The sequence below is a fragment of the Brachyhypopomus gauderio genome, chromosome 5, assembly GCF_052324685.1.
Source record: "Brachyhypopomus gauderio isolate BG-103 chromosome 5, BGAUD_0.2, whole genome shotgun sequence".
Taxonomy (NCBI): domain Eukaryota; kingdom Metazoa; phylum Chordata; class Actinopteri; order Gymnotiformes; family Hypopomidae; genus Brachyhypopomus; species Brachyhypopomus gauderio.
In genome coordinates this window covers 13,344,838-13,369,526 of record NC_135215.1, presented here as the reverse complement: position 1 = coordinate 13,369,526, position 24,689 = coordinate 13,344,838, and the positions used below count along the sequence as shown (strand labels likewise).

The window sequence follows — 24,689 nt, the reverse complement described above, 5'->3', positions numbered from 1 at the left end:
TTACTGTTCTGTTATTAATAGAATGTGTTGTATGCTGTATGACATTTTCCTTCTGTGCTGAGTGTAGACTGCTTTTGTGACTCAAGAGCGCCCCTTTCTGTAAATATGCATCAAACAAGGACAAACAATAATATCCATTATAATATAGGAGTGTTACAAACTCGTGTAGGTTTACAAAAAGAGCAGTTGTGGAAAGCTACATTAGCTCCACCATTCAAAGAATGATTTTACGTGTGTATTATTAGTTACATTATTTATATACAGATGTAGGATCATCATACAGTTTTTTTACGGTTCTCCTGATTTATACATATGCATATTTTTTCTGATGTCGTTAATTCCTAACTAATACTTACAGATCTCTTCAGATTGCCTATAGTAACATACTCCAGGACTATACCACTCTGCTGAGGTTCTCCCAGGTGAGAGATCGCCTGCAGGATGCTGCTATTCGTTTACATCTAAGGCCAGACACAAGGCCAGAATATCTCCAGACACATTCCGTGCATCTAAGCCATATGCTCCCTCTCTCTCTCTCTCTCTCTCTCTCTCTCTCACACAATTGTATATGTAGCAAATGTATGCTCAGCATTGATTTTATTGAATGATGTATCTACCTTGAATTTGCTGTGTCGTATACAAAACAGTCACAGTCCGTTCACAGACCAGTGATTGTTTGTTAAAGGGTGGAACTCTGCAAACCAGCAAATCTGATTAAAAAAAAATAGACACTGTAGAATTTAGGATTAAACAAGAACATATAATGTATATGATAAAAAGGGAATTTCAAAGTGTCAAGAAAGAATAATTGTTTGTGTTGACGTGCTATGGGAGAAGGAGAGAAGACTAAAGTTATCTAGCTTTACGCCATTTTAGCTAAGCAGAAACCGAGGGGTGTTTCAACTGTCGAAGTGACAACATGAGATCTATTCAACTGTCGTATCGGGTAAAAAATAAAAATGGCAATGCAAATAATTAACAGGCTCTTAATTAGATATAAGTAATTATATTTGTGCAGGGACATTGTTGTTTCATGCAGTTTACAGCTCGAATGACATTCAAAAGCAGTCCTGTTTAAAATGCTGCCCCAACGGTCAATCTCACACCCTCACTGGCCACTTACAGAGGTAAATCTGTATTACAGTAGCATTTACAATTACAGGCTGTGGTTATGCACGATCCGCCAGTCACCCTCTGCCATGTTTACGGTTGGTATATGAGCATGGCATCGCAACAGTGACACTGACACGGTAGTGACGTGATAGTGGGCGTGGTGCTGGTACAGGTGGATCAGGCACATGGGATTGCTGGAGTTGTTCAGGGTCACAGCTAAGTTGAGGGTCTGCCAATCAAATATATATATATATATATATATATATAGTATTTATGTAAATATGTAGTGTGAAATTATTTAGTGACACTGCAGGCCCACTTCTTATGCTGCTATATGTTTGTATTTAAACTATTTATTCATGAATTATAATAAATGCCTTTGAATTAATAACCATATAAATACCTATTTTATATTAATAAGTATAAAACTCTTGTGAGTCCTGTAAAATAAAACATGTCAGCCAGATGTTTAACATTATACCATTCTGCTGAAGTTCTGTCCCATAGTAAGTGAATATTCCTACAGGATTTTACAGCTTATAGAAGCAAAGAATAGCCAGTGATTGAGAGTTAGACTGCTTACATCTGCATTCAGTTACATCTAAGAACAACGTCAGACTGTCAGACTGTAGCTCCAGTCACACACATGGGGTGCAGCTAAGCTACATGGTCTCTCTCTCTCTCTCTCTCTCTCTCTCTCTCTCTCTCTCTCTCTCTCTCTCTCTCTCTCTTTCTCTCTCTCTCAGAAAGAGAATCAGAATACTGATGGATAACTATATACAATGCAACTAGAAATTCTGCTTAGTGAAGTGACATTTGTACATTTGTAACTTTATCTCTGTCTCTTCTGTCTCTGTCTCTCTTTGATTCTGTCTCTCTTTCTGTCTCTCTCTCTCTCTCTCTCTCTCTCTCTCTTTCTGAGACTGCAGTTCCAATTAGACACATGGGGTGCTGCTAAGCTACATGATCTCTCTCTCTCTCTCTCTGAAAGTGCAGTTCCAATCACACTCTGTGCCGCTAAGCTACATGATCTCTCTCTCTCTCTCTCTCTCTCTCTCTCTCTCTCTCTCTCTCTCTCTCTCTCTCTCTCTCTCTGGAAGTGCAGTTCCAGTCACACTCTGTGCCGCTAAGCTACATGATCTCTCTTTCACTCTCTCTCTCTCTCTCTCATTCTAAAAGTGCAGTTCCAATCAGACACACTCTGCGCCGCTAAACTACATAATTTCTCTCTCTCTTTCTCTCCACATGTGTGTGTGTGTGTGTGTGTGTGTGGGGGGGGGGGGGGGGTCATTTTACTAAATCTTTCAGGGGCAAAGGTCTTCTTCACACTAGATAAATCTAGCAGTTGTTGACCTTAATTAGACCCATAGGGAGATTTTGTTTTTACTGCTGCCAGCTCCCATTCTATCCCATTCCATCCATTCAGTGGAACATTACAGAAATGTTCCAGAAAGAGAAGAGTGCAGTATTGAGAAACCATAGGGATGTTGTAGTAATGAAGGTTGTCACAGAGAGTGACAGTGCCCTCTAGAGGTGGGGATACAGTTTTAATTTACCTGAAAGTTAAAGTCGTGGAGGGGCCAGAGTTTAGCTAAGTTTGGCGACTGCTCTGCTCACACACATACTAAACCTCACAAGTGATTGATGCAGTTAAGTAGCTTAGTCACCAAATGACACTGGACACCGTTCTACATTTACTAATAATACATTATATAAAATATTATAGAATTGTAATATTTTATTGTAGTTAATATATTAACTATATATTATATTAATATATTATAATAGTAATAGGCTATTAGTTAATGTAGCGTTGCGATGTAAAACAGAAGACAATGATATTGTTGTAGTTTATAGGTTGTTGTTAGTCACGTGACGGCTAATGTGGCGTGCTCTCGCTGGACAGAAATACAACATTTACGTTATTTATATTGGTTGGATGGTGGGTTATGTGCTGGAGTGTGAACTCATCATTAAACAGTTAAACCCAGTCATAATGTCCAGTGTTTCTTTTCCTTCAAATCCCGCCTAGGAAACTCCTTGAAATAACGGCATTGTGAAGGATGGCACGAAAAATTTGCGGAGCAGAGATTTTCATCACTTTGTTCACACGGACGGAACGCCGTGCCGTTTAACTTACTCAGAAACGAGACGCCATTAGTCAAGTACGACTGCAGTTTAAACATTTTCATTTTGTGCAAGGTTTAGTGTGAACATTACAGCAGTTACAGTGTATTATTATGGATCTTACTCTGCTTGACTTCGTGTCACCGTACGAATGTCAAGTGTCATGAGATTTACATATTACATACAATGTACATTGTTAAAGTAAAGTACATTGTCTTGCTCTCGAAGGAAACTAGTGTTCTGTATCCCACCTTTTCCAGATTTGTTGTTACTCAATGTGACTCATAGTGTCGCTGTTCGCTAACAAAGATAATAGGAGGCGTGCGACTTTTCGTCTCCTCCACCCTGTATTTATGTCTCTGTCTGAGCTGGCAGTGGGCGTTTGTAACAAAGAATTCTCGACAGCACTTTATACGGTGTTGCCATTCCGAAAAATCACCAGTGTATACTCATTTAACGACTACTTCTCTAAAGTTATTGGCTTTTACATCATTATGGCACTCCATGGATTCAAGGTTATGTCTCTCACTATGCGTTTTTGTTTTGTGATTCTTTCCCTACATACCTCTCATGGAGAAGTGAGCTATTCCTTTCCCGAAGAGATTACACGCGGATTCGTAATTGGAAATACAGCGAAGGACCTCGGACTCGATGTGAACAGACTGTCGTTGCGCAAGGCCCGTATTGATGCTGAAGGTAACCGAAAACGCTACTGCGAAATGAATCTGAATACTGGAGAACTGACTGTAACGGAGAGGATCGACCGAGAGGGGCTTTGTGGACAGAAGGCTTCGTGCGTCGTAGTGCAGGACCTTGTGCTGGAGAATCCTTTGGAATTACATCGTGTTAGTCTTAATATTCAAGATATTAATGACAACTCGCCGCTATTTGCGAATAAAGCAATTCGGTTAGAAATATCAGAATCAGCGGTCAAAGGTGCTTCGTTTCCCTTAGATCCGGCTCACGATGCAGACATTGAACAAAATTCTGTACAGAGCTATACGCTTCAACGCAACGATCATTTTATTTTGACCGTTAAGGCAAACCCATTCGGATTAAAACACGGTGAACTGGTCCTAGACAAGGAATTAGATCGTGAGAATACGCAGGAGATTGTACTAGTTCTTACGGCCGTAGATGGTGGCACTCCACCAAGATCAGGTACTGTAGCCATTCACGTCACTGTACTGGATGCTAATGATAACGCTCCAGTGTTTAGTCAGTCCGTCTATAAAGTCAGTCTGCCTGAAAATTCACCAGTAGGTACTATAGTGGTTACAGTGAGCGCTACTGATGCTGACGAGGGTGCAAATGGAGAAATTACATATGCTTTTCACATTTCACAGGAAAACGAGGCGTTATTTTCTTTACATTCTAAAACAGGAGAAATCAGTTTAGTTGGTCCATTAGATTATGAGGAGGCAACATCTTTTGAACTCCAAATTCAAGCTAAAGATGGCGCAGGATTAGCAGTATATTCTAAAGTTATTATAGAAATAACTGATGTAAATGACAATGCTCCTGTAATAGTCGTTAAGTCTCTGAATAGTCCGGTTCTTGAGAGTGCCCAGCCAGGTGTAGAGGTGGCCATCATTAATGTGCAGGACAGAGACTCAGAGAAAAACCGACAGGTTCTCTGCTCCATTCAGCAAAATCTTCCATTTAAACTTATTCCATCCATTAAAAGTTACTATTCTCTGGTGACCACAGGTGGTCTGGACCGTGAGCTGGTGTCTGATTATAACATTACAGTCACAGCTACTGATGAGGGCTCTCCTCCTTTGTCCTCCACCAAGACTATTCAGTTGTCTGTAGCTGATGTGAATGACAACCCACCTGTATTTGAGGAGCAGATGTACAGTGCTCATGTGAAAGAAAATAACAAACCAGGTTCGTCTGTTTGTACAGTAGCAGCAACAGACCCGGACTGGAGACAGAACGGTACTGTAGTTTATTCTCTGTTGCCTTCTGATATTAATGGCACACCGGTTACATCTTTTTTATCCATTAATGGAGACACAGGAGTTATACATGCTGTGAGATCGTTTGATTATGAACAGATGAAAAGTTTTAAAGTGCTCATCTTGGCCAGAGACAACGGTTCTCCTCCTCTGAGCAGTAACGTGACTGTAACTGTTTTTATCATGGATGAGAACGATAATGCTCCCCAAATATTATATCCTTCCCTGGATGGAAACTCCTTCATGACTGAGATGGTACCCAAGGCAGCACAAGCAGGCTCTTTGGTCTCCAAGGTCATCGCAGTGGATGCTGACTCTGGCCAGAATGCATGGCTCTCATATAATATAGAGAAAGCAACTGATCCAGGACTTTTTACAATTGGCATCCACAGTGGAGAGATCGCAGTGCAAAGGGACATTTCTGAAGCTGTTAGCATGAAGCAGAACCTGTTAGTCTCAGTGAGAGATAATGGACAGCCTTCTCAATCTGCCACCTGCTCAATTTATCTACTTATTTCAGATAATTTGGCTGAAGTTCCACAAATGAAAGATATGTCTTATGATGACAGCAGCTCTAAACTCACTTTTTATTTGATCATAGCACTGGTGTCAGTGTCAACATTCTTCCTCACCTTCATCATCATCATCCTGGCTGTGAGGTTCTGTCACAGGAGGAAGCCCAGAATACTGTTTGATGGCGCTGTCACCATTCCCAGTGCATATCTCCCTCCAAATTATGCAGAGGTGGAGGGTACAGGAACTCTACGCAGCAATTTTAACTATGACACATATCTGAGCACAGGCTCACGCACCAGTGACTTCAAATTCATCACATCTTATCATGATGGAGCACTGCCTGCTGACTCGACTCTGAAAAAGGCCCAGTCTGCTGAGAATGGCATTGGGTGCGCGGGTGATGAACTTCACAGCTTAACTCAGGTATGACAGTAATTTAGATTTTTCACTTTGTTATTTGCATTTTATTTGTTTTATAAATGAAAATCAAGAAGTTTTGATTTAAGGTGATTTTCAAATATTGAATGAAATGTGTTGATCTTGCCCCCAGTTGTCTTTCTGTGATTTTTGAAGCAAGATATTAATTCTAACTTTTATGTTTCCATGATTCATATTAATTTTATCACTATAACTATGCTACATTTCATAATTTTTGTTCTTCCACTTATGTAAGCCTACATAATCTATACAAACAACAAATGTGTCTGTATGAGCACTTTAAGAAATTATTTGCAAAGTTCTAACACTTTCTCAAAGTATAAAACATTTTTATTTTCATCTTGTATGCTACATCATTAACAAATTCTTATCACTGCTCTTTAAATGTTTTACTGATTTTACATAAGTTACATACAATTACATTAGTAGTTAATCATTTGTCTTGTTTCCCGTCAATTGTGCTGTAAAAAGTTATGTAGTTATGTTGGTAGGTTATGTGCACATGTAATATGGTGACATTTGTTTTTTGTACACTTCCCATGTTGAGGGGTTAGACATACTACCATATTACACAAATGACTTTGTCATATAAAAAGAGATTTGTAATAGACATGTAAAAGATGTGTAGTAAAATTGAGCCATCTTAAAAGACTTTGGTGTAAATCATTTAAATGTTTAACTGAGTTGAACACACAGACCAAAATATCAGTGAACAAAGGTTTTGCAGCATGGTAAAGTAGGCAGGAAGGGTGACGGCTCTCTGTCTTGGTCTGGGAGGGTGGTGGTTCTCTATCTAGGTATAGAAGGGTGGTGGTTCTCTATCTAGGTATAGGAGGGTGGTGGTTCTCTATCTAGGTATAGGAGGGTGGTGGTTCTCTATCTAGGTATAGAAGGGTGGTGGTTCTCTATCTAGGTATAGGAGGGTGGTGGTTCTCTATCTAGGTATAGAAGGGTGGTGGTTCTCTATCTAGGTATAGGAGGGTGGTGGTTCTCTATCTAGGTATAGGAGGGTGGTGGTTCTCTATCTAGGTATAGAAGGGTGGTGTTCTGCTTCCAGCTCAGAGAACAATGAATGCCATGTGTGGCGGAGGAGAAACACAGAGACAGAGACAGAGAGAGACTGTCATAATCTGCCATCATGCTTCTTCTTGTCTGGTGTTGCTGTGCTGCATTTTTTTCCATCAGTATGTTTGCATGCAGCTGGGAATGAGCTTGGTAGATCAGCCCTTCACCAACACGTGGTAGTTTGATCCTCAACAATGGTTCTCAAACGGGGAGTGGTGGTGGTTCAGCACATTGGACAGCTCATGGGACCTCTGCGACATTTCAGTCCTATCTGATAATGAATCTTGTGGTGTCGCTATTCATCAATGAAGCCAAGAGATATTTGTTCCCCATCCTCACACGCTGCCTCGTATAAGGAACTGCTTTTGTGGTAGGTGTGTCCAGTGCATTTCGTTGGCGGAGTGCATGTGATTTGATGTTTGAGACGTATTAATTTGTTTGAAGTAGCTGTTGAACTCAGTCTAACATGGAAAACAAAGTTGCTTACCATACTTTATTTTCACCTGACGGTTTTGATTACGGTGCACGCAATTTAGAGGCGTGAGCTATGCAATTCCGAAGGAGGTTAAAAGTGGATATGCGATTGGAAATGTGCCTACATTTTTCGTACTTGAAGTGAGTTGCATATTGATACTAATGAAAACCCAGAAACGTACTGAGACATATATCCGAACACTACAGAACTATTTGTTACAGAAAGGACTGACAGAGTGGGGCTTTGCGGAAACACATGGCCTTATCACAACAATAATTGGAATCACCTCGAAATAATAAAGTTGGCCTGCTTATCTGACCTTTGGAAAAATCGATTCTGCTATGAATTATTTTTGGGGACTTGATGATGACTAAGATGACACTTGAGGTATAATATGCCTGTTCGGGAATGAATGCTGATAATACTTGCATCCATTGGATTTCAAAGGTGAAAAAGTTGACGTGAATAATTAATGATAACGGTATAGAAGGTGCAAAAGCCATTTGTCTTTCACTGTATGTGGACACTGACAGACTATATATAGATACTAGACAGATTCTATAAGATGAATCTGGGTTTGGTGCACAGTGTTAACCCGAAAGATAAATAATAAAGATTAATATTTTAATATTTTAGTAATTGCTCATTTATCATTCTGCAATTATGATATTAATACCTAATACAGAGATTTGTAATAGACATGTAAAAGATGTGTAGTAAAATTGAGCCATCTTAAAAGACTTTGGTGTAAATCATTTAAATGTTTATCTGAGTTGAAAACACAGACCAAAATATCAGTGAACAAAGGTTTTGCAGCATGGTAAAGCAGGCAGGAAGGGTGACGGCTCTCTGTCTTGGTCTGGGAGGGTGGTAAATTGGGTAAATTGGCAATTTTTTGGGTAAATTGGCAATCCCAGACAAATTCTCCCTGTGTGTCTGTGTCTCTCCCTGAGTGTGTGTCTATGTCTCTCTCTGTTCAATAAAAACAAGTTGTTGTCTGAGTGTGTGTGCTTGTATGCCCAGTGGTGGATGGTGCACAGACCTCTAAGGTCTGTACTTTCTCCCCTTCCTGCACCCCATTCAGTCCCCCAGGGGGCTGTGGATCCCGGTAGAGAGTACGCTGTGTGCAATTGGCTGCCGCTTCTCGCCGGTGTGTGATTGGTTGTCTGTGACATAGCTGTGTTTACAATTGTAAAGCGCCTTGGGTATCTTGATAAGGCGCTATATAAATTGAAACATTCATTCATTCATAATACATGCTGCATAGTTTGGTTGAGACGTATATATCCTCTGCTATAAAAATAATGTAAAAATCTGAATTGCGTTCTACGTAATATACAGCGTAGTATATCCAGTAAAGGTGCATCTCAAATGGTTTGGGGTGGAAAGGAAGCCGTAAGTGTCTTAAATGTTTAAGTGTATTGACAAACTATTTGAGCCTTAAATATTTCCTAATCTGTTGAGTATGAACAACAGATATTTATTGTTGTGAGAACGCAAAATAAATCAAGAGAATTATAGTAATTGCATTCATTGTGCTGAATGTAAAGTTTTCTGTACCAGGTGTACATGTAATAGCTCATGCTGTCATGTGCTGACACTGGAAGGTTAGGGTTGAGGTGTTTAGCAGACATAGCTTATGTTAGGATTGCGTCCAAACAAATGGCTTTCCGGTGTTGTAAATCCTTCGTAATAGGGGGTTGCAGTTGATTTTTTAGAAGGCAAATAGACTGGGAATTAGTTAACCATTTGAGAGTGCAAAGCCACGTTAGATTGTCACTATTTAAATTATGTCCTTTAAGAGCCTACGTTTAAATGGATTCATTTTTACTTTTACAGTATACAGTTACTTATGGCCTCCAATGCTGTACTGATCACGTCGAGTAACGCTTTACCTCATCTGCTGATTGTTAAATGGTTTGTGGTTTCTCGTAGAAACTCACAGCGTCGCTGTTGTCCTGCAACATAATTACGTCTTCTCTCCACCCTGTTTATGACGTCACTAGCAAACGTAACAATTCGATTTGCATAGTAGCGCAACGTCTTTGTCAGTGTGCAGTTTTGGTTTTGCTCGTCTGTCTTTAACTGATCTTTACAAGTCAGTTTATCTCAAATACTTTAAAGATTGAAAGGAAACTAGGTGAAGAAGGATTTAGCATTCGCTATGGAGATCAAAGGATTTTTCTTGACAGCTTTTTTTTGTTTTCTCGTGCTGACGGCACATGCCGAACATGGAGAATTGAGCTATTCTTTACAGGAGGAGGTGAAACGCGGATTTGTGATTGGAAATCTAGCCAAGGATCTTGGACTCGATGTGAGGGGTCTTTGGGCTCGTAATGCCCGCATTGACACCGGAGGTAGTCGAAAACACTACTTCGACATTAATCTAAATACCGGAGAACTGATTGTAGCAGAAATTATGGACAGATAGGTGCTTTGTGGAAAGAAAGCTTCGTGCGTTTTAAATCAGGAACTTGTACTAGAAAACCCTTTGGCTTTACATCACATCGATTTACATGTTCAAGATATAAATGATAACTCTCCAAAATTTGAGGAAGATGTTATCAAAATTGAGATAAGAGAATCGACTGATAAGGGAGCTCGTTTCATGTTGGAAGAGGCTCATGATGCCGACATTGGGGAAAATTCAGTTAACACTTACACCTTACAAAATAACGAATATTTTGTTTTGTCTGTTAACGCAAACTCAGACGGTGGGAAATATAGCGAATTAATCTTGAACAAAGAACTTGATCGTGAACAGCAGCAGCAGGTAACATTAATTCTTACCGCAATAGATGGTGGAACTCCACCGAGATCAGGTACTGTAGCCATTCACGTCACTGTACTGGATGCTAATGATAACGCTCCAGTGTTTAGTCAGCCCGTCTATAAAGTCAGTCTGCCTGAAAACTCCCCGTTAGATACGGTAGTGGTTTGTGTGAGCGCGACAGATGCCGACGAGGGGCAGAATGGGGAGGTGACATACGCTTTAGGTCACGTCACTGAGAAAGGGAAAAAAATATTTTCCCTCAATCGTAAAACGGGAGCACTTACAATTGCTGGACCAGTAGATTTTGAGGATGAATCAATATACGAGTTAAGAATACTAGGAAAAGATGGTCCTGGTCTAACGTCATATTCCAAAGTAATTATAGAAATTACAGATGTAAATGACAATGCTCCTGTAATAGTCGTTAAGTCTCTGAATAGTCCGGTTCCTGAGAGTGCCCAGCCAGGTACAGAGGTGGCCATCATTAATGTGCAGGACAGAGACTCTGAGAATAATAGACACATCCAATGTTCAATTCAGCAAAATGTTCCATTTAAACTTGTTCCATCACTCAAAAGCTATTACTCTCTAGTGACTATTGGTGAATTGGACAGGGAGCTATTGTCTGATTATAATATTACAATTACTGCTACTGATGAAGGTTCTCCACCCTTGTCATCCTCAAAAAGCATTCATCTATCAATAGCTGATGTAAATGACAATCTACCTCTGTTTGAAGAACAGAGCTATGGTGCTTATGTGAAGGAAAATAACAAACCAGGTTTATCTGTTTGTACAGTAGCAGCAACAGACCCAGACTGGAGACAGAACGGCACTGTAGTTTATTCTCTGTTGCCTTCTGATATTAATGGCGCACCGGTTACATCTTTTTTATCCATTAATGGAGACACAGGAGTTATACATGCTGTGAGATCGTTTGATTATGAACAGATGAAAAGTTTTAAAGTGCTCGTCTTGGCCAGAGACAACGGTTCTCCTCCTCTGAGCAGTAACGTGACTGTGAATGTTTTTATCATGGATGAGAACGACAACACTCCTCAGATATTATATCCTTCACTGGATGGAAGCTCTTTCATGACTGAGATGGTGCCTAAATCAGTGCAGGCAGGCTCCCTCGTTTCCAAGGTGATTGCAGTGGACGCAGACTCTGGGCAGAATGCGTGGCTCTCTTATGATATAGTGAAAGCCACTGACCAAGGACTTTTCACCATCGGTGTCCACAGTGGAGAAATCAGGATGCAGCGAGATATATCTGAATCTGATAACATGAAGCAAAATCTTGTTGTTTCAGTGAGAGATAACGGACAGTCCTCTCTGTCTGCAACATGCGTAATATTTTTTATTATTTCAGATAATTTGGCTGAAGTCCCAGAACTTAAGGACATGTCATTTGATAACACCAACTCCAGACTCACATTTTATTTAACAGTCACGCTCGTAATGGTTTCCACGTTCTTCCTCACCTTCATCATCATCATCCTGGCTGTGAGGTTCTGTCACAGGAGGAAGCCCAGAATACTGTTTGATGGAGCTGTCACCATTCCCAGTGCATATCTCCCTCCAAATTATGCAGATGTGGAGGGTACAGGAACTCTACGCAGCAACTTTAACTATGACACATATCTGAGCACAGGCTCACGCACCAGTGACTTCAAGTTTGTTAGCTCTTATAATGAAGCAACACTCCCTGCTGACCTCACTCTGCAAAAGACACAAGTGCCTGGTGATGACATTGTGGAACTGGGCACTACAACTGCTCCCTCTGAGGTATGGTCTCATATTTTTATACATTTTAAATGGATTTTACTTGAAATAGATTTTTTTTTACAAAATTAATAATTCCGTTTTTTTTCTTTTTTTAACTTTCAGTCTATATTTAGAATGTTTCATCATGAATCTTAACAGTAACAAAACGAATAATCTTTAAATCTATTTATATAACTTTTCTTTCTGTGTCCAAAGTCTTAGAGTAGTTTATTAGAAAGGTTTAAAAAAGGATCAAATAGATATATTCTGATAAAACATTTTTGTGCCATCTGAATTTTTGTTAGAGAATTTACTGCTGCATCCAAAGTGAAATAGCCATTCAGAAGTATTCCATGGTCAGAAGCTGACCTAAAGTGGAATGGTATTGTCAACACAAATTGCGCATGGTGACAGTTGGGCTCTGTTCAAGTCTGCACCCATAAAATGGTTCTAATAGTGTTGTCCAGTAAACATCTGGTGAATGAAAATGCATACGTATATGTTTGGATACGTGCATATCTTTTATAATATTTCCAAGAGCTAAATTTCCGTTGATGACGGAGCTTTGTTACGTGACTTTGCTTGTAATGATTTTTGCGTGGTAATCACATTTTAATGTTCGTTCTCTCAATAATTCTTTCGGTTTTGTAAACCGTAAGTCTTGTCGGCTCCCTCTTTGAGCTCCGGAACATAATTCATTTAATCATTTTACTCCGTTTCGTTACCTCTTACTTTTCCAAACGTATTATTTCACAATAATTTCGCGTTTTTATTTCTTATCGCGTTAACTTCTCTGAGCCACAAACTGAGCATACATAACATGTAAATATAGTCTTTCTCTCAGTAATATAATCTCTAATATAAATGTATCTAATTGTTGCGTATGGGCTCTGTGGCCTAAAATAATATTTCTAACATATTTAAATCAAATAGTTTCTACTTTAAATATGGGTCTGGCACTTATACTAAACTGCTATTTATAGGCCTATCGCAGATTCTCCAATTCCTACGCCTGATTTGGTTGGTGTGTTTTATTTTTTTATGTATTTTTTTATTTTTTGGGGTGGGGGGTTCACGTAATTTATTTTCTTTAGCGTCTTAGCAAATCTGGTCCTCACAGTTGTGCATATTGTCACTGTCCATGGTGCTACATCCATTAACGAGGCTATGGTTCGAGACAGCCAATATATGGATTAGAATTATTAGATTTTTATTGGTATTAACGCTGGAACAAATATAAAAAAATCATTTGTTGCTTATTGTTCATTTTGACTTGTATTATTTATTTAATCCTTTATTAGTTCTTCATAAAATGAAAAAAAAAATTGATTTTCAATGATAGCATTGATTCTTTACGTTGCCCCAATGTGATTGCTGTTATTTGTAGTTTCTCTTTCTAACTCCTAGGGTCGCTCTTTACCAGCAGAGGTCTGTGGATGTACGATATACTGTTCTCTCCACCCCGTTCCTTGTGTGAGGTTCAGTGCTGTCGATAGAAAACCGTTGACGGCGTAACGTTGCAGATTTCTACTTTGTGGTTCGGACGTACATTTTCAACAGCTTTCTGTTGTATACATGCAGATATTTTCTTATTATTTTACTACATTGGCTGAAAAATGCGAGTAAAAAGCGTGTCCGTTGCTGGATTCGGTTTGAGCTTTTGTTTCTTCGTCATTATGGTACACAGAACGTTTGGAGATGTGAGCTATTCCCTTACAGAGGAGATGAAAGACGGATTTGTGATTGGAAATGTAGCCAAAGATCTCGAACTCGATGTGAAGTCATTGTCTGCACGTAAGGTCCGCGTTGATACTGAAGGTAAACGAAAACGCTACTGTAACATTAATCGGAATACTGGAGAACTGATTGTGGCCGAGAGGATTGACAGAGAGGGGCTTTGCGGAAAGAAGGCTTCGTGCGTCATAACACAGGACCTCGTGCTTGAGAATCCTTTAGAATTACACAAAGTGATCTTGAATATTGAAGACGTTAATGATAATTCACCACGTTTTGAAACGGATGTAATTGGAATAGAAATAGTAGAGTCTACGTCTAAGGGTGCCGTTTTTCTGTTGGATGAAGCCGTCGATGCTGATATTGGAAAGAATTCGGTTCAGTTATACACATTGCAAACGAATGCGCATTTCGTTTTAAATATACATTCAAATATGGACGGTGGCAAGTATAGTGAGCTAGTGTTAGACAAAGAACTTGATCGTGAACAGCAGCAGCAGGTAACATTAATTCTTACCGCAATAGATGGTGGGACTCCACCGAGATCAGGTACTGTAGCCATTCACGTCACTGTACTGGATGCTAATGATAACGCTCCAGTGTTTAGTCAGTCCGTCTATAAAGTCAGTCTGCCTGAAAACTCACCGGTGGGTACTGCAGTAGTTACAGTTAGCGCTACTGATGCTGACGAAGGACAAAATGGAAAAGTAACTTATGCACTAGGTCATGTTTCTGACAGATTAGACGAATTGTTTTCTCTAGGTGGAGATAATGGAAAAATTGCAGTGAAAAGTTCTATTGACTTTGAAGAAGACGCATCATTTGATTTAAAAATTTTAGCAACGGACGGATCTGGTTTAAAGTCGTACTGTAAAGTAATAATTGAAATTACAGATGTAAATGACAATGCTCCTGTAATAGTCGTTAAGTCTATGAATAGTCCGGTTCCTGAGAGTGCCCAGCCAGGTGCAGAGGTGGCCATCATTAATGTGCAGGACAGAGACTCTGAGAATAACCAGCAGGTTCACTTTTCAATTCAGCAAAATCTTCCATTTACATTCGTCCCTTTGATTAAAAATTATTATTCTCTAGTGATCTCAGGAGAATTGGACCGTGAAGTAGTGTCTGATTATAACATTACAGTCACGGCCGTTGACAAAGGTTCTCCACCCTTGTCATCCTCAAAAAGCATTCATCTATCAATAGCTGATGTAAATGACAACCCACCTCTGTTTGAAGAACAGAGCTATGGTGCTCATGTGAAGGAAAATAACAAACCAGGTTTGTCTGTTTGTACAGTAGCAGCAACAGACCCAGACTGGAGACAGAACGGCACTGTAGTTTATTCTCTGTTGCCTTCTGATATCAATGGAGCACCAGTGTCATCGTTTGTGTCCATTAATGGAGACACAGGAGTTATACATGCTGTGAGATCGTTTGATTATGAACAGATGAAAAGTTTTAAAGTGCTCGTCTTGGCCAGAGACAACGGTTCTCCTCCTCTGAGCAGTAACGTGACTGTGAGTGTTTTTATCATGGATGAGAATGACAACACTCCTCAGATATTATATCCTTCACTGGATGGAAGCTCTTTCATGACTGAGATGGTGCCTAAATCAGTGCAGGCAGGTTCCCTCGTTTCCAAGGTGATTGCAGTGGACGCAGACTCTGGGCAGAATGCGTGGCTCTCTTATGATATAGTGAAAGCCACTGACCAAGGACTTTTCACCATCGGTGTCCACAGTGGAGAAATCAGGATGCAGCGAGATATATCTGAATCTGATAACATGAAGCAAAATCTCATTATTTCAGTGAGAGATAACGGACAAACTTCCCTTTCTGCTACTTGCTTAGTGTCTTTATTCATGTCAGATAACCTGTCTGAAGTCCCAGAACTAAAGGATATCTCTTATGATGAGAGCAACACAAGACTAACCTTCTATTTAGTCATTGCACTAGTAAGCGTTTCAACGTTTTTTCTCGCCTTCATCATCATCATCCTGGCTGTGAGGTTCTGTCACAGGAGGAAGCCCAGAATACTGTTTGATGGAGCCGTCACCATTCCCAGTGCATATCTCCCTCCAAATTATGCAGATGTGGAGGGTACAGGAACTCTACACAGCAACTTCAACTATGACACATATCTGAGCACAGGCTCACATACCAGTGACTTTAAATTTGTTCCGTCTTGTAATGAGGATGCGCTGTCTGCTGACCTGACTTTGAAAAGATCTCAAGCATCTGTTGGTGACTTGGAGGGTGTTGGTAATGCAGAGCATGGCCTTCAGGTATGGTTCTTACCAATTTCATTTGCCAGTTTAATTATTTGATATTTTTTATATTTATGTTACACTTCTACACATGTAAAGCCAGGTTCCAAGAGGGGTTTCTCACTTCTGATGAGAACGATTGTTTATACTTTGCTGAATAATCTTAATTATAATTTTGGTGTCATTTTTTATTCCCATGGCTTGTGCATTCTCCCCCTTTCATAATATGTGGAAGAATATGTTGTCTTATTTATCGATTTTCATCCATGTACATTACTTACAACTGAAACAGACTAAGACAAAATGCATTGTTGTATTCTTTCAACAAGACAATTGCTAATGGTATAATTGTGTGGAATCCTTGTGTGGAATTTGGTAGTTGATGGCTGTTTTAATATGAAAGTGAGTTGAAATCTGTGCATATGGTTTTTCAGCCATATAAATCTTATCCATCTAGAGACATTGGAATTGTCAGTACTTACATTTCTTCCTTGTTCACCTGCCTTATCTTTTCACCACAAGGAAGCCGGCCAACCAGTCCACTTACGCTAGATTATTTAAGATAAACTAAAGTGAAAAAAATGTATCATGTATATTTTTTATAATTTTCATGTAAGCTCTTACTCAGTAATTGTTGTATCGATTGCACACTGTTATACAGGAGTTATACATGCTGTGAGATCGTTTGATTATGAACAGATGAAAAGTTTTAAAGTGCTCGTCTTGGCCAGAGACAACGGTTCTCCTCCTCTGAGCAGTAACGTGACTGTGAGTGTTTTTATCATGGATGAGAATGACAATCCTCCTCAGATATTATATCCTTCACTGGATGGAAGCTCCTTCATGACTGAGATGGTGCCTAAAGCTGCATAGTCAGGTTCAATAATCTCGAAGGTGATCGCCGTGGACGTTGACTCTGGGCAGAATGCTTGGCTGTCATACAACATTGTGAAAGCAACAGAACCAGGACTTTTCACCATCGGTGCTCACAATGGGGAGATTAGAACAATGCGGGACATTTCTGAGTCTGACAGCATGAAACAACATCTCATTGTTTCTGTCACAGATAATGGGCAGCCCGCCCTGTCTGCAACATGTGTCGTCACTTTACTCATTTCAGATAACCTAGCTGAAGTTCTAGAACTGAAAGACATGCCCCACGACGGAGGCAGTTCAAAGCTCACTTTTTATTTAATTATTGCGCTACTAGTTATTTCCATATTCACCTTCATCATCGTTTTCTTGGCTGTAAAGGTTTGTCACAACCGAAATCCCAGACTTGTGTTTGATGGGGCTGTCACCATTCCCAGCACATATCTCCCTCCGAATTACACGGATGTGGATGGGACAGGAACTATGCAAAGCGGCTTTAATTATGACACATACCTTACGACAGGATCGTGCACCGGTGATTTCAAGTTTGTCAGTTCTTACAATGAGGGTACAATGCCGGTTGACTTGACTCTGACAAAGGCCCAGTCCAACAGTTGCAAAGCAGTTAATGTTGAGATGATGGAGTCTACCCAGGTATGAGATGTTTTCTGTGTTTTCTGTTATTTACTGTAAATGTCACAGAGTATTAATATCCACATACAGTATTTGCTCAAGGAAAAAAATCATTTTGATTAGTTTAATTTTTGTGAGTGTGATTTTTAGAATGTGGTTTCTAAGTTGATGTTTGCCATTGCTTATTTTGCACATTCTCTGCAGAATATTACATTAACACCACAGAGTGGAACCTGTTATACATTATCACCACAGACTGGAACCTGTTATACTTTATCACCACAGACTGGAACCTATGACTCCTGCCCACGAATATTGAAGTCTGTTTGCTAACATGGTTTTAATGTAATATCTTATTTGTAAATTCACTTTGGCTGAGCATTTGGCCAGTATTTCTCACACAATGGAAATGAGAACTGATTGAGTACTGATTGAGAACTAATTGAAGTAAGTTTGGGAAAACAACATGGGAGTAAATTTAACACAAGATTTCCTGTTGCTGAATAACATATAAAGTGAATAATCAAATGTCTAATCATTAAGATGATCAATAATCCAAAATAAAAAAAAAATAAAATTCATACTTTGCCCCACCAAATGTAGACATTTACTTGCTTCAGGTATTGCATTCTCCAGCTTTGTCTCTGTAAAATGCTTCCTGTGTGGTCCCTGAATGTTAAAGCCCATTCTGATTCCTGGGCACCTGATCAACTACTTGTATTTTTTTTCCTAATCTCACTTCCTTCAATACTTTTTTTGTCACATGGCCTGTTTGATTTTATTGACAGGGATACTGTAAAGCAACAAACAAAATCAATACATATGAAAGTAATTTTTCTAGGGAGTTCTGCTCATGTGATTCTAGACTAGCTTCTGTTGTAGTCCTCAAATGAACCAGTATCTACTCCATAGAGCAGCTCCCTCATAAGTTTAAAATAGATTTAGTACACACTCAGACATCCAGCCCACTAAGTGTTGCCTGTACAGTGGCATAATGGCTGTTTTTGTAATGAGATGAAGAATGCTTGGGAAATAATTACTTATTGCTCTATTAGAGGGATAGTCAGAATGACTGATTGTTGCTGTCCATGGTGCTGAAGTTGCTTTAGCATATTCATTTAATTCAACAGAATTTGTCCAAAATTGGCAAATATGGGCCCCTGGTAAACATAGGTTGATTACATTGAACCTATTCACCACTACTAAATCTGTGCTCAAAATAAACTGAGTATTTTCCCATTTGTCTAGTAATGCCGTAATGATTATATGGTTTTGCTTGGCTCAAGAAATTGATATAAGTAGAAATACCAATTTGAGGTCATAACTTTTCTGGTGCAAACTAAATGTGTAACCTGAACAGGACTCCAAATTTAAATAGCATATAATATCATGCTCTTGCAACAACCCTAAAGCTCTCAGTAGCCCCACCCCTGAGTATGCTCTAATGGTACAGAGGTCAGAATTCTTAATATTCATCACAGAGAATCTGGAGAAAATTGACACATTTGCTGCTACATTCAGTAAAACTTCCCAATTTAAACTGGTTTCATCCATCCTTTGCTAAAAGCAGGAGAGTTGGCTTACAGGCTGGTGTCTGATTGATTATAACTATTAATAAGTCCATGCTGCTGGTGACGGCTCTGCTCCTTTATCCTCCACTGTTTAGTCGGTCTGTAGCTACTTGACAATCCACCTGCATTTAAATTGCTTACATACAGTGCACATGTAATTGAAGAAAACAAACCCAGCTCTTAGTTTGTGTAGTAGCTGCTGACCGGAGGAAGGATTGTACTGCACTGGAGATCCTGAAGAACTCTCACCAGGTCTTATACCCTTTTGTAGAAGAGCTGCCTTCCATGACTGAAACTGTGAAAAAGATTTACAGGCAGGCTCACTGGTCTCCAATGTAATTGTTGTTGGAAACAGTGTCTGGGAAGAAGATGGTTTTCATATTATAGGGTGAAAGTAACATATCTGGAACATTTCACAATTGGAATCCACAGTGGAGAGTGGAACACACATCACGTCTGAGTCTGGCAGCATAAAGCAGCATCCTGCATGAGTGATAACCAGCAGCCCTCTGTAGCTGCAACATGTATGTTGTATTTACTTGTTTTGAATAACACTACTGAAGTTGCATTACTGGAAGACGTAAGGGCAGGTCCAGTTATAACGAGGGCAGTTCCAAACACATTTTATTTGATTACTCTGCTAGTGGCCATTTCCATGGTTTTCCTGGCCAGGAAACTTTATTACAGCCCCCTACCAGATTATGCCACAGGCTAATAAATTAGTGATTTTAAGTCTATTAGCTCTTATAATAAGGGCACACAGCTTGCTGACCTCTCTCTGAAAACACTATGTCCTCTATTTGTGATCTTAATGGACTAAGTGTCAGATATGACCTCCAGGGTATGAAATATAATGTTACTATCTTTCAATTATTATTATTATTATTATTATTATTATTAGTAGTAGTAGTAGTAGTAGTAGTAGTAGTAGTAGTAGTAGTAGTATCAATAATAATAATAATTATTATTATTATCTAATGGAAGTATATTGTTTAATCATTGATAGAAAAGTCCTCTGTTATGCATTTTACTTTTCCCGCAGTTCTACTCTAGACAGACCCTAGTGTATGCGTCGTTTTGAACGTCTATAAATGCTCCGAAATTTGTGTTCACGCATGTCTATCTATTTAGAATTGTTTTAATCAATAAACCTAAAATAATGTCTGACTTTTATGCACTCCCATGTTGTAACTCATAGTGTCGCTGTTGATCAGGATAGCGTAGACGCATGCGAATCAGCATATATTTTGTTTTTTTCTTGAAAATTCTACTCGTATGTGACGTATATGACGTGAGGTTTGCAGGGGGTTTGTCCCGTTGAATACGCCCACTGTCTTTCTTTGGTGGTCTTTTGTTAATATATTTCACAGATTACCACCAAGCGATCCTATACCTTTTCGTTTGTCTTCGCTTGTGGATATGTTGCCATTTAATATCAACTCAAATACGAAAATGGCGTTCAAACCTTTCTCGGTTTTTGTTCTAATGTCCAGCTTTTTGTACTATATGTTGCACTGCGTTAACGCAGAAGTGAGATATTCCTTCCCGGAGGAGATGAAACGTGGATACGTGATTGGAAATATAGCAAAGGATCTAGGAATCGATGTGAAAGGTTTGTCAGATCGTAATGCCCGAATTGATACTGAAGGTAATCGAAAACGCTACTGCGAACTTAATCTGAACACTGGAGAACTGACCGTAGCAGAAAGGATTGACAGAGAGGAACTGTGTGGCGACGAGGTTTTGTGTATTTTGACATTTGAATTAATGTTGGAGCAGCCTTTAGAGCTGCATCGTGTTTCGTTTCAAGTCGAGGATATCAATGATAATGTACCATTTTTTTCAAAAGAGATGATCACGTTTGAAATCAGCGAATCTGCTACTCGAGGCGCTCGCTACCGTTTGAATGAGGCTCACGATGCTGATACAGGGCAGAATGCGGTGAATCGTTACGTGCTGGAGAAAAATGTCCATTTTTCTCTGTCTGTCAGCTCAAATGCGCATAGCAGGAAGCATGTTGAATTAGTGCTGGAGAAAGAGCTAGACCGTGAACAGGAGAAAGAGGTCAAATTAATGCTTACTGCAATCGATGGTGGGACTCCACCGAGATCAGGTACTGTAGCCATTCACGTCACTGTACTGGATGCTAATGATAACGCTCCAGTGTTTAGTCAGTCCGTCTATAAAGTCAGTCTGCCTGAAAATTCTCCTCAAGGTACGGTAGTGGTTACAGTGAGCGCTACTGACGCAGACGAAGGACAAAATGGAAAAGTGACGTATGAATTTGGTCGAATATCGGGTAAAGCCAGAAGGTTGTTCTCACTGGACCAAGATAACGGTCAAATCACAGTTAGTGGACAGATAGATTTTGAGGAGGCGTCAGTCTATGAAATAACAGTAGAGGGAAAGGATGTATTTGGTCATTCGTCCGAAACTAACGTAGTTATCAGAATTGTTGACGTCAATGACAATACACCTGATATACTTTTGAAATCTCTACGAACGCCCATCCCTGAAAATTGGTCTCCAGGCACAGAAGTGGGAATCATTCATGTGCAAGACAGAGACAATGAAAATAAACAAAATGTCCATTGTTCAATTCGCCAAAATGTTCCATTTAATCTTGTGCCATCTACAAAAAACTACTATTCACTTGTGATATCGGGTGATCTGGACCGTGAGTTGGTGTCTGATTATAACATTACAGTCACAGCTACTGATGAGGGCTCTCCTCCTTTGTCCTCCACTAAGACTATTCAGTTGTCTGTAGCTGATGTGAATGACAACCCACCTGTATTTGAGGAGCAGATGTACAGTGCTCATGTGAAAGAAAATAACAAACCAGGATCGTCTGTTTGTACAGTAGCAGCAACAGACCCGGACTGGAGACAGAACGGCACTGTAGTTTATTCTCTGTTGCCGTCTGATATTAATGGCACACTGGTTACATATTTTTTATCCATTAATGGAGACACAGGAGTTATACATGCTGTGAGATCGTTTGATTATGAACAGATGAAAAGTTTTAAAGTGTTCATCATTGCCAGAGACAACGGTTCTCCTCCTCTGAGCAGTAACGTGACTGTGAATGTTTTTATCATGGATGAGAACGACAACACTCCTCAGATATTATATCCCTCCTCAGAAGAAAACTCCTTCATGACTGAGATGGTGCCCAAGGCAGCACAGGCCGGATCACTCATTTCCAAGGTGATTGCAGTGGACGCAGACTCTGGGCAGAATGCGTGGCTCTCTTATCACATTGTAAAAGCCACTGACCAAGGACTTTTTTCAATTGGTGCTCACAGTGGTGAAATCAGGATGCAAAGGGACATATCTGAATCTGACAACATGAGACAAAACCTGGTGGTTTCCATCAAAGACAATGGACAACCTTTCCTCTCTGCTACCTGTGTCGTCGGTTTACTTATTTCTGACAACCTGGCTGAAATCCCAGAACTGAAGGATATGTCTTATAATGACGGTAGTTCCAAGCTCACTTTCTACTTGATTATCGCGCTGGTATCTGTTTCCACGTTCTTCCTCACCTTCATCATCATCATCCTGGCTGTGAGGTTCTGTCACAGGAGGAAGCCCAGAATACTGTTTGATGGAGCTGTCACCATTCCCAGTGCATATCTCCCTCCAAATTATGCAGATGTGGAGGGTACAGGAACTCTACACAGCAACTTTAACTATGACACATATCTGAGCACAGGCTCACGCACCAGTGACTTTAAGTTCATTACATCTTATAATGAAAGCACAATGCCTGCTGATCTGACTCAGGAAAAAGTCCAGGCATCTATGAATGGTCTTGAAGAGCTTGATGGTGGAACTAACAGTGCTTCAGAGGTATGATGGTGATTTTTGTCTTTCTATACTTATTCACAATAATGGTTGATTGCAGTTGTTATTCATCATATGTTATGCAGAGGTATGCATGGTGCTCCTGATAATGTTATATGTGAATTCTGATGATTCATTACACTGATTGCTGATGACAAAATGTTCACAAAAGATCCACGTTGTTTTACACATCCAATACCCAAGACCCAACCAAATTATGAAATTATGTTCAGTGGATCAAATGTTGGTTGCTAATGCTTTGAAAATGTTCCTCACCTATAATATCTTTTTTAACTTGTCATGTTATCAGTTGTGAGGATGTGCTTAGTAACACATCCTGGCAGTGCTATTCTATGGTGTTACCAGCCATCTTCATGGTTTACTATTCAAAACTATATTCAGTTTCAGTGATGCATGTGCCCAAAAAATTCATATCATCACAGCCATTATTTTTTTACGGTTTTAACTTGTAATGCTTTTAGCAGGTTATTTGCCACATAGGTTACTTTCATACTTAATACCTTTATAAGGGATTAATTCTTTTTTAACTTAATTCATTTCTGCCATTTCTGTGTACTGGCATTAGTTGACTTGATTATTAGTATTTTAAACACATCCTTTAGATTGATACATTGATAGTTGTTTTTACATTGAAAAGTATATTTTTAGCCTCATGGTGATTAATTGGGATTAATTAAAGTCTGATAAACCAGAATTAATGTCTCTCTACTACTTCTCATAATAAACATCTAGGAAAGACATGCAGTTATATCAGACTTTTTTTTCTCTCTTTCATATGTTGTCAGAGTTGTCATCATTTTTCCACCAACCCAAACAGGTGGCCAAGATTCGGTCTCAGCATTAATTTCATACTAATCATGTCAAAAACAGTGATGCCCATTGATCAGGCAATCATTATTAATTCTTAGTAGAGAAAGGAATATTTCTAAAATATTTTTTTTATATGTTTAATCTCTCTTTTAATTCTACAATTCTTTCTTACAGTAGTATGTATGAGTTGTCTGTGTGGCTGACTTTAATGTATCTTAACACTATATCATATAACCCGTTTTGATCTTTTAAAAGATTTAGGTTATTCAAAGGCATGTGAACAGTAATCTTATGATGGTTTGGCAGTGTGATTCATTTCGTATGAAATTATGACTTTTTTGTGTTAATGACTAAACTGAAATGATTAATCTTTCCTTATGGTAGAAAGTGAGAGGATAAGGGTACGAGAAAGCCCCTCAGTAGAGAAGCGGAGAATGTTCTAGATTAAAGCATGTGGAAATCCGCTTTCATTTCATGACGTGGCTGTTATCATACGGTTTATCGGACTTTATTACCGTACAACTTTGGAGTATCGTAAAGTTATCCCCATTCTTGTTGTCACCACAGTGTTTAATAATAGGATTGCAACATGCTAACTTGGCAAGTTGTAGCACTGTGCTTTGTTTCAATGTTTCACAACTACTTACAAAGTACTTTTTATGTTTAATTTCATTTATTTAAGACAATAGGAAT

General features: G+C 39.3%; 1 protein-coding gene and 1 pseudogene across 4 annotated transcripts in view; both read left to right on the top strand.

The window, feature by feature from the left end:
• Positions 1-3,601: 3,601 nt before the first annotated feature.
• Positions 3,602-24,689, top strand: part of LOC143514526 (protocadherin gamma-A11-like) — a 123,455-nt gene continuing 102,367 nt past the window's right edge. Inside the window, exon 1 of one of the 3 annotated variants that reach the window (XM_077005821.1) lies at positions 3,602-6,140. In XM_077005821.1, the coding sequence (XP_076861936.1) occupies positions 3,735-6,140 (2,406 nt within the window). In that variant the 5' untranslated portion in view covers positions 3,602-3,734. Of the gene's footprint in view, positions 6,141-13,722; positions 16,258-20,629; positions 23,172-24,689 lie in introns of those variants that run through there. The other 2 variants (XM_077005836.1, XM_077005828.1) reach the window with 2 other exon arrangements.
• LOC143514528 (protocadherin beta-16-like) lies at positions 9,745-13,770 on the top strand (annotated as a pseudogene). The gene is made up of 2 exons (XR_013130893.1): positions 9,745-12,256; positions 13,643-13,770. The product of XR_013130893.1 is annotated as a protocadherin beta-16-like (transcript).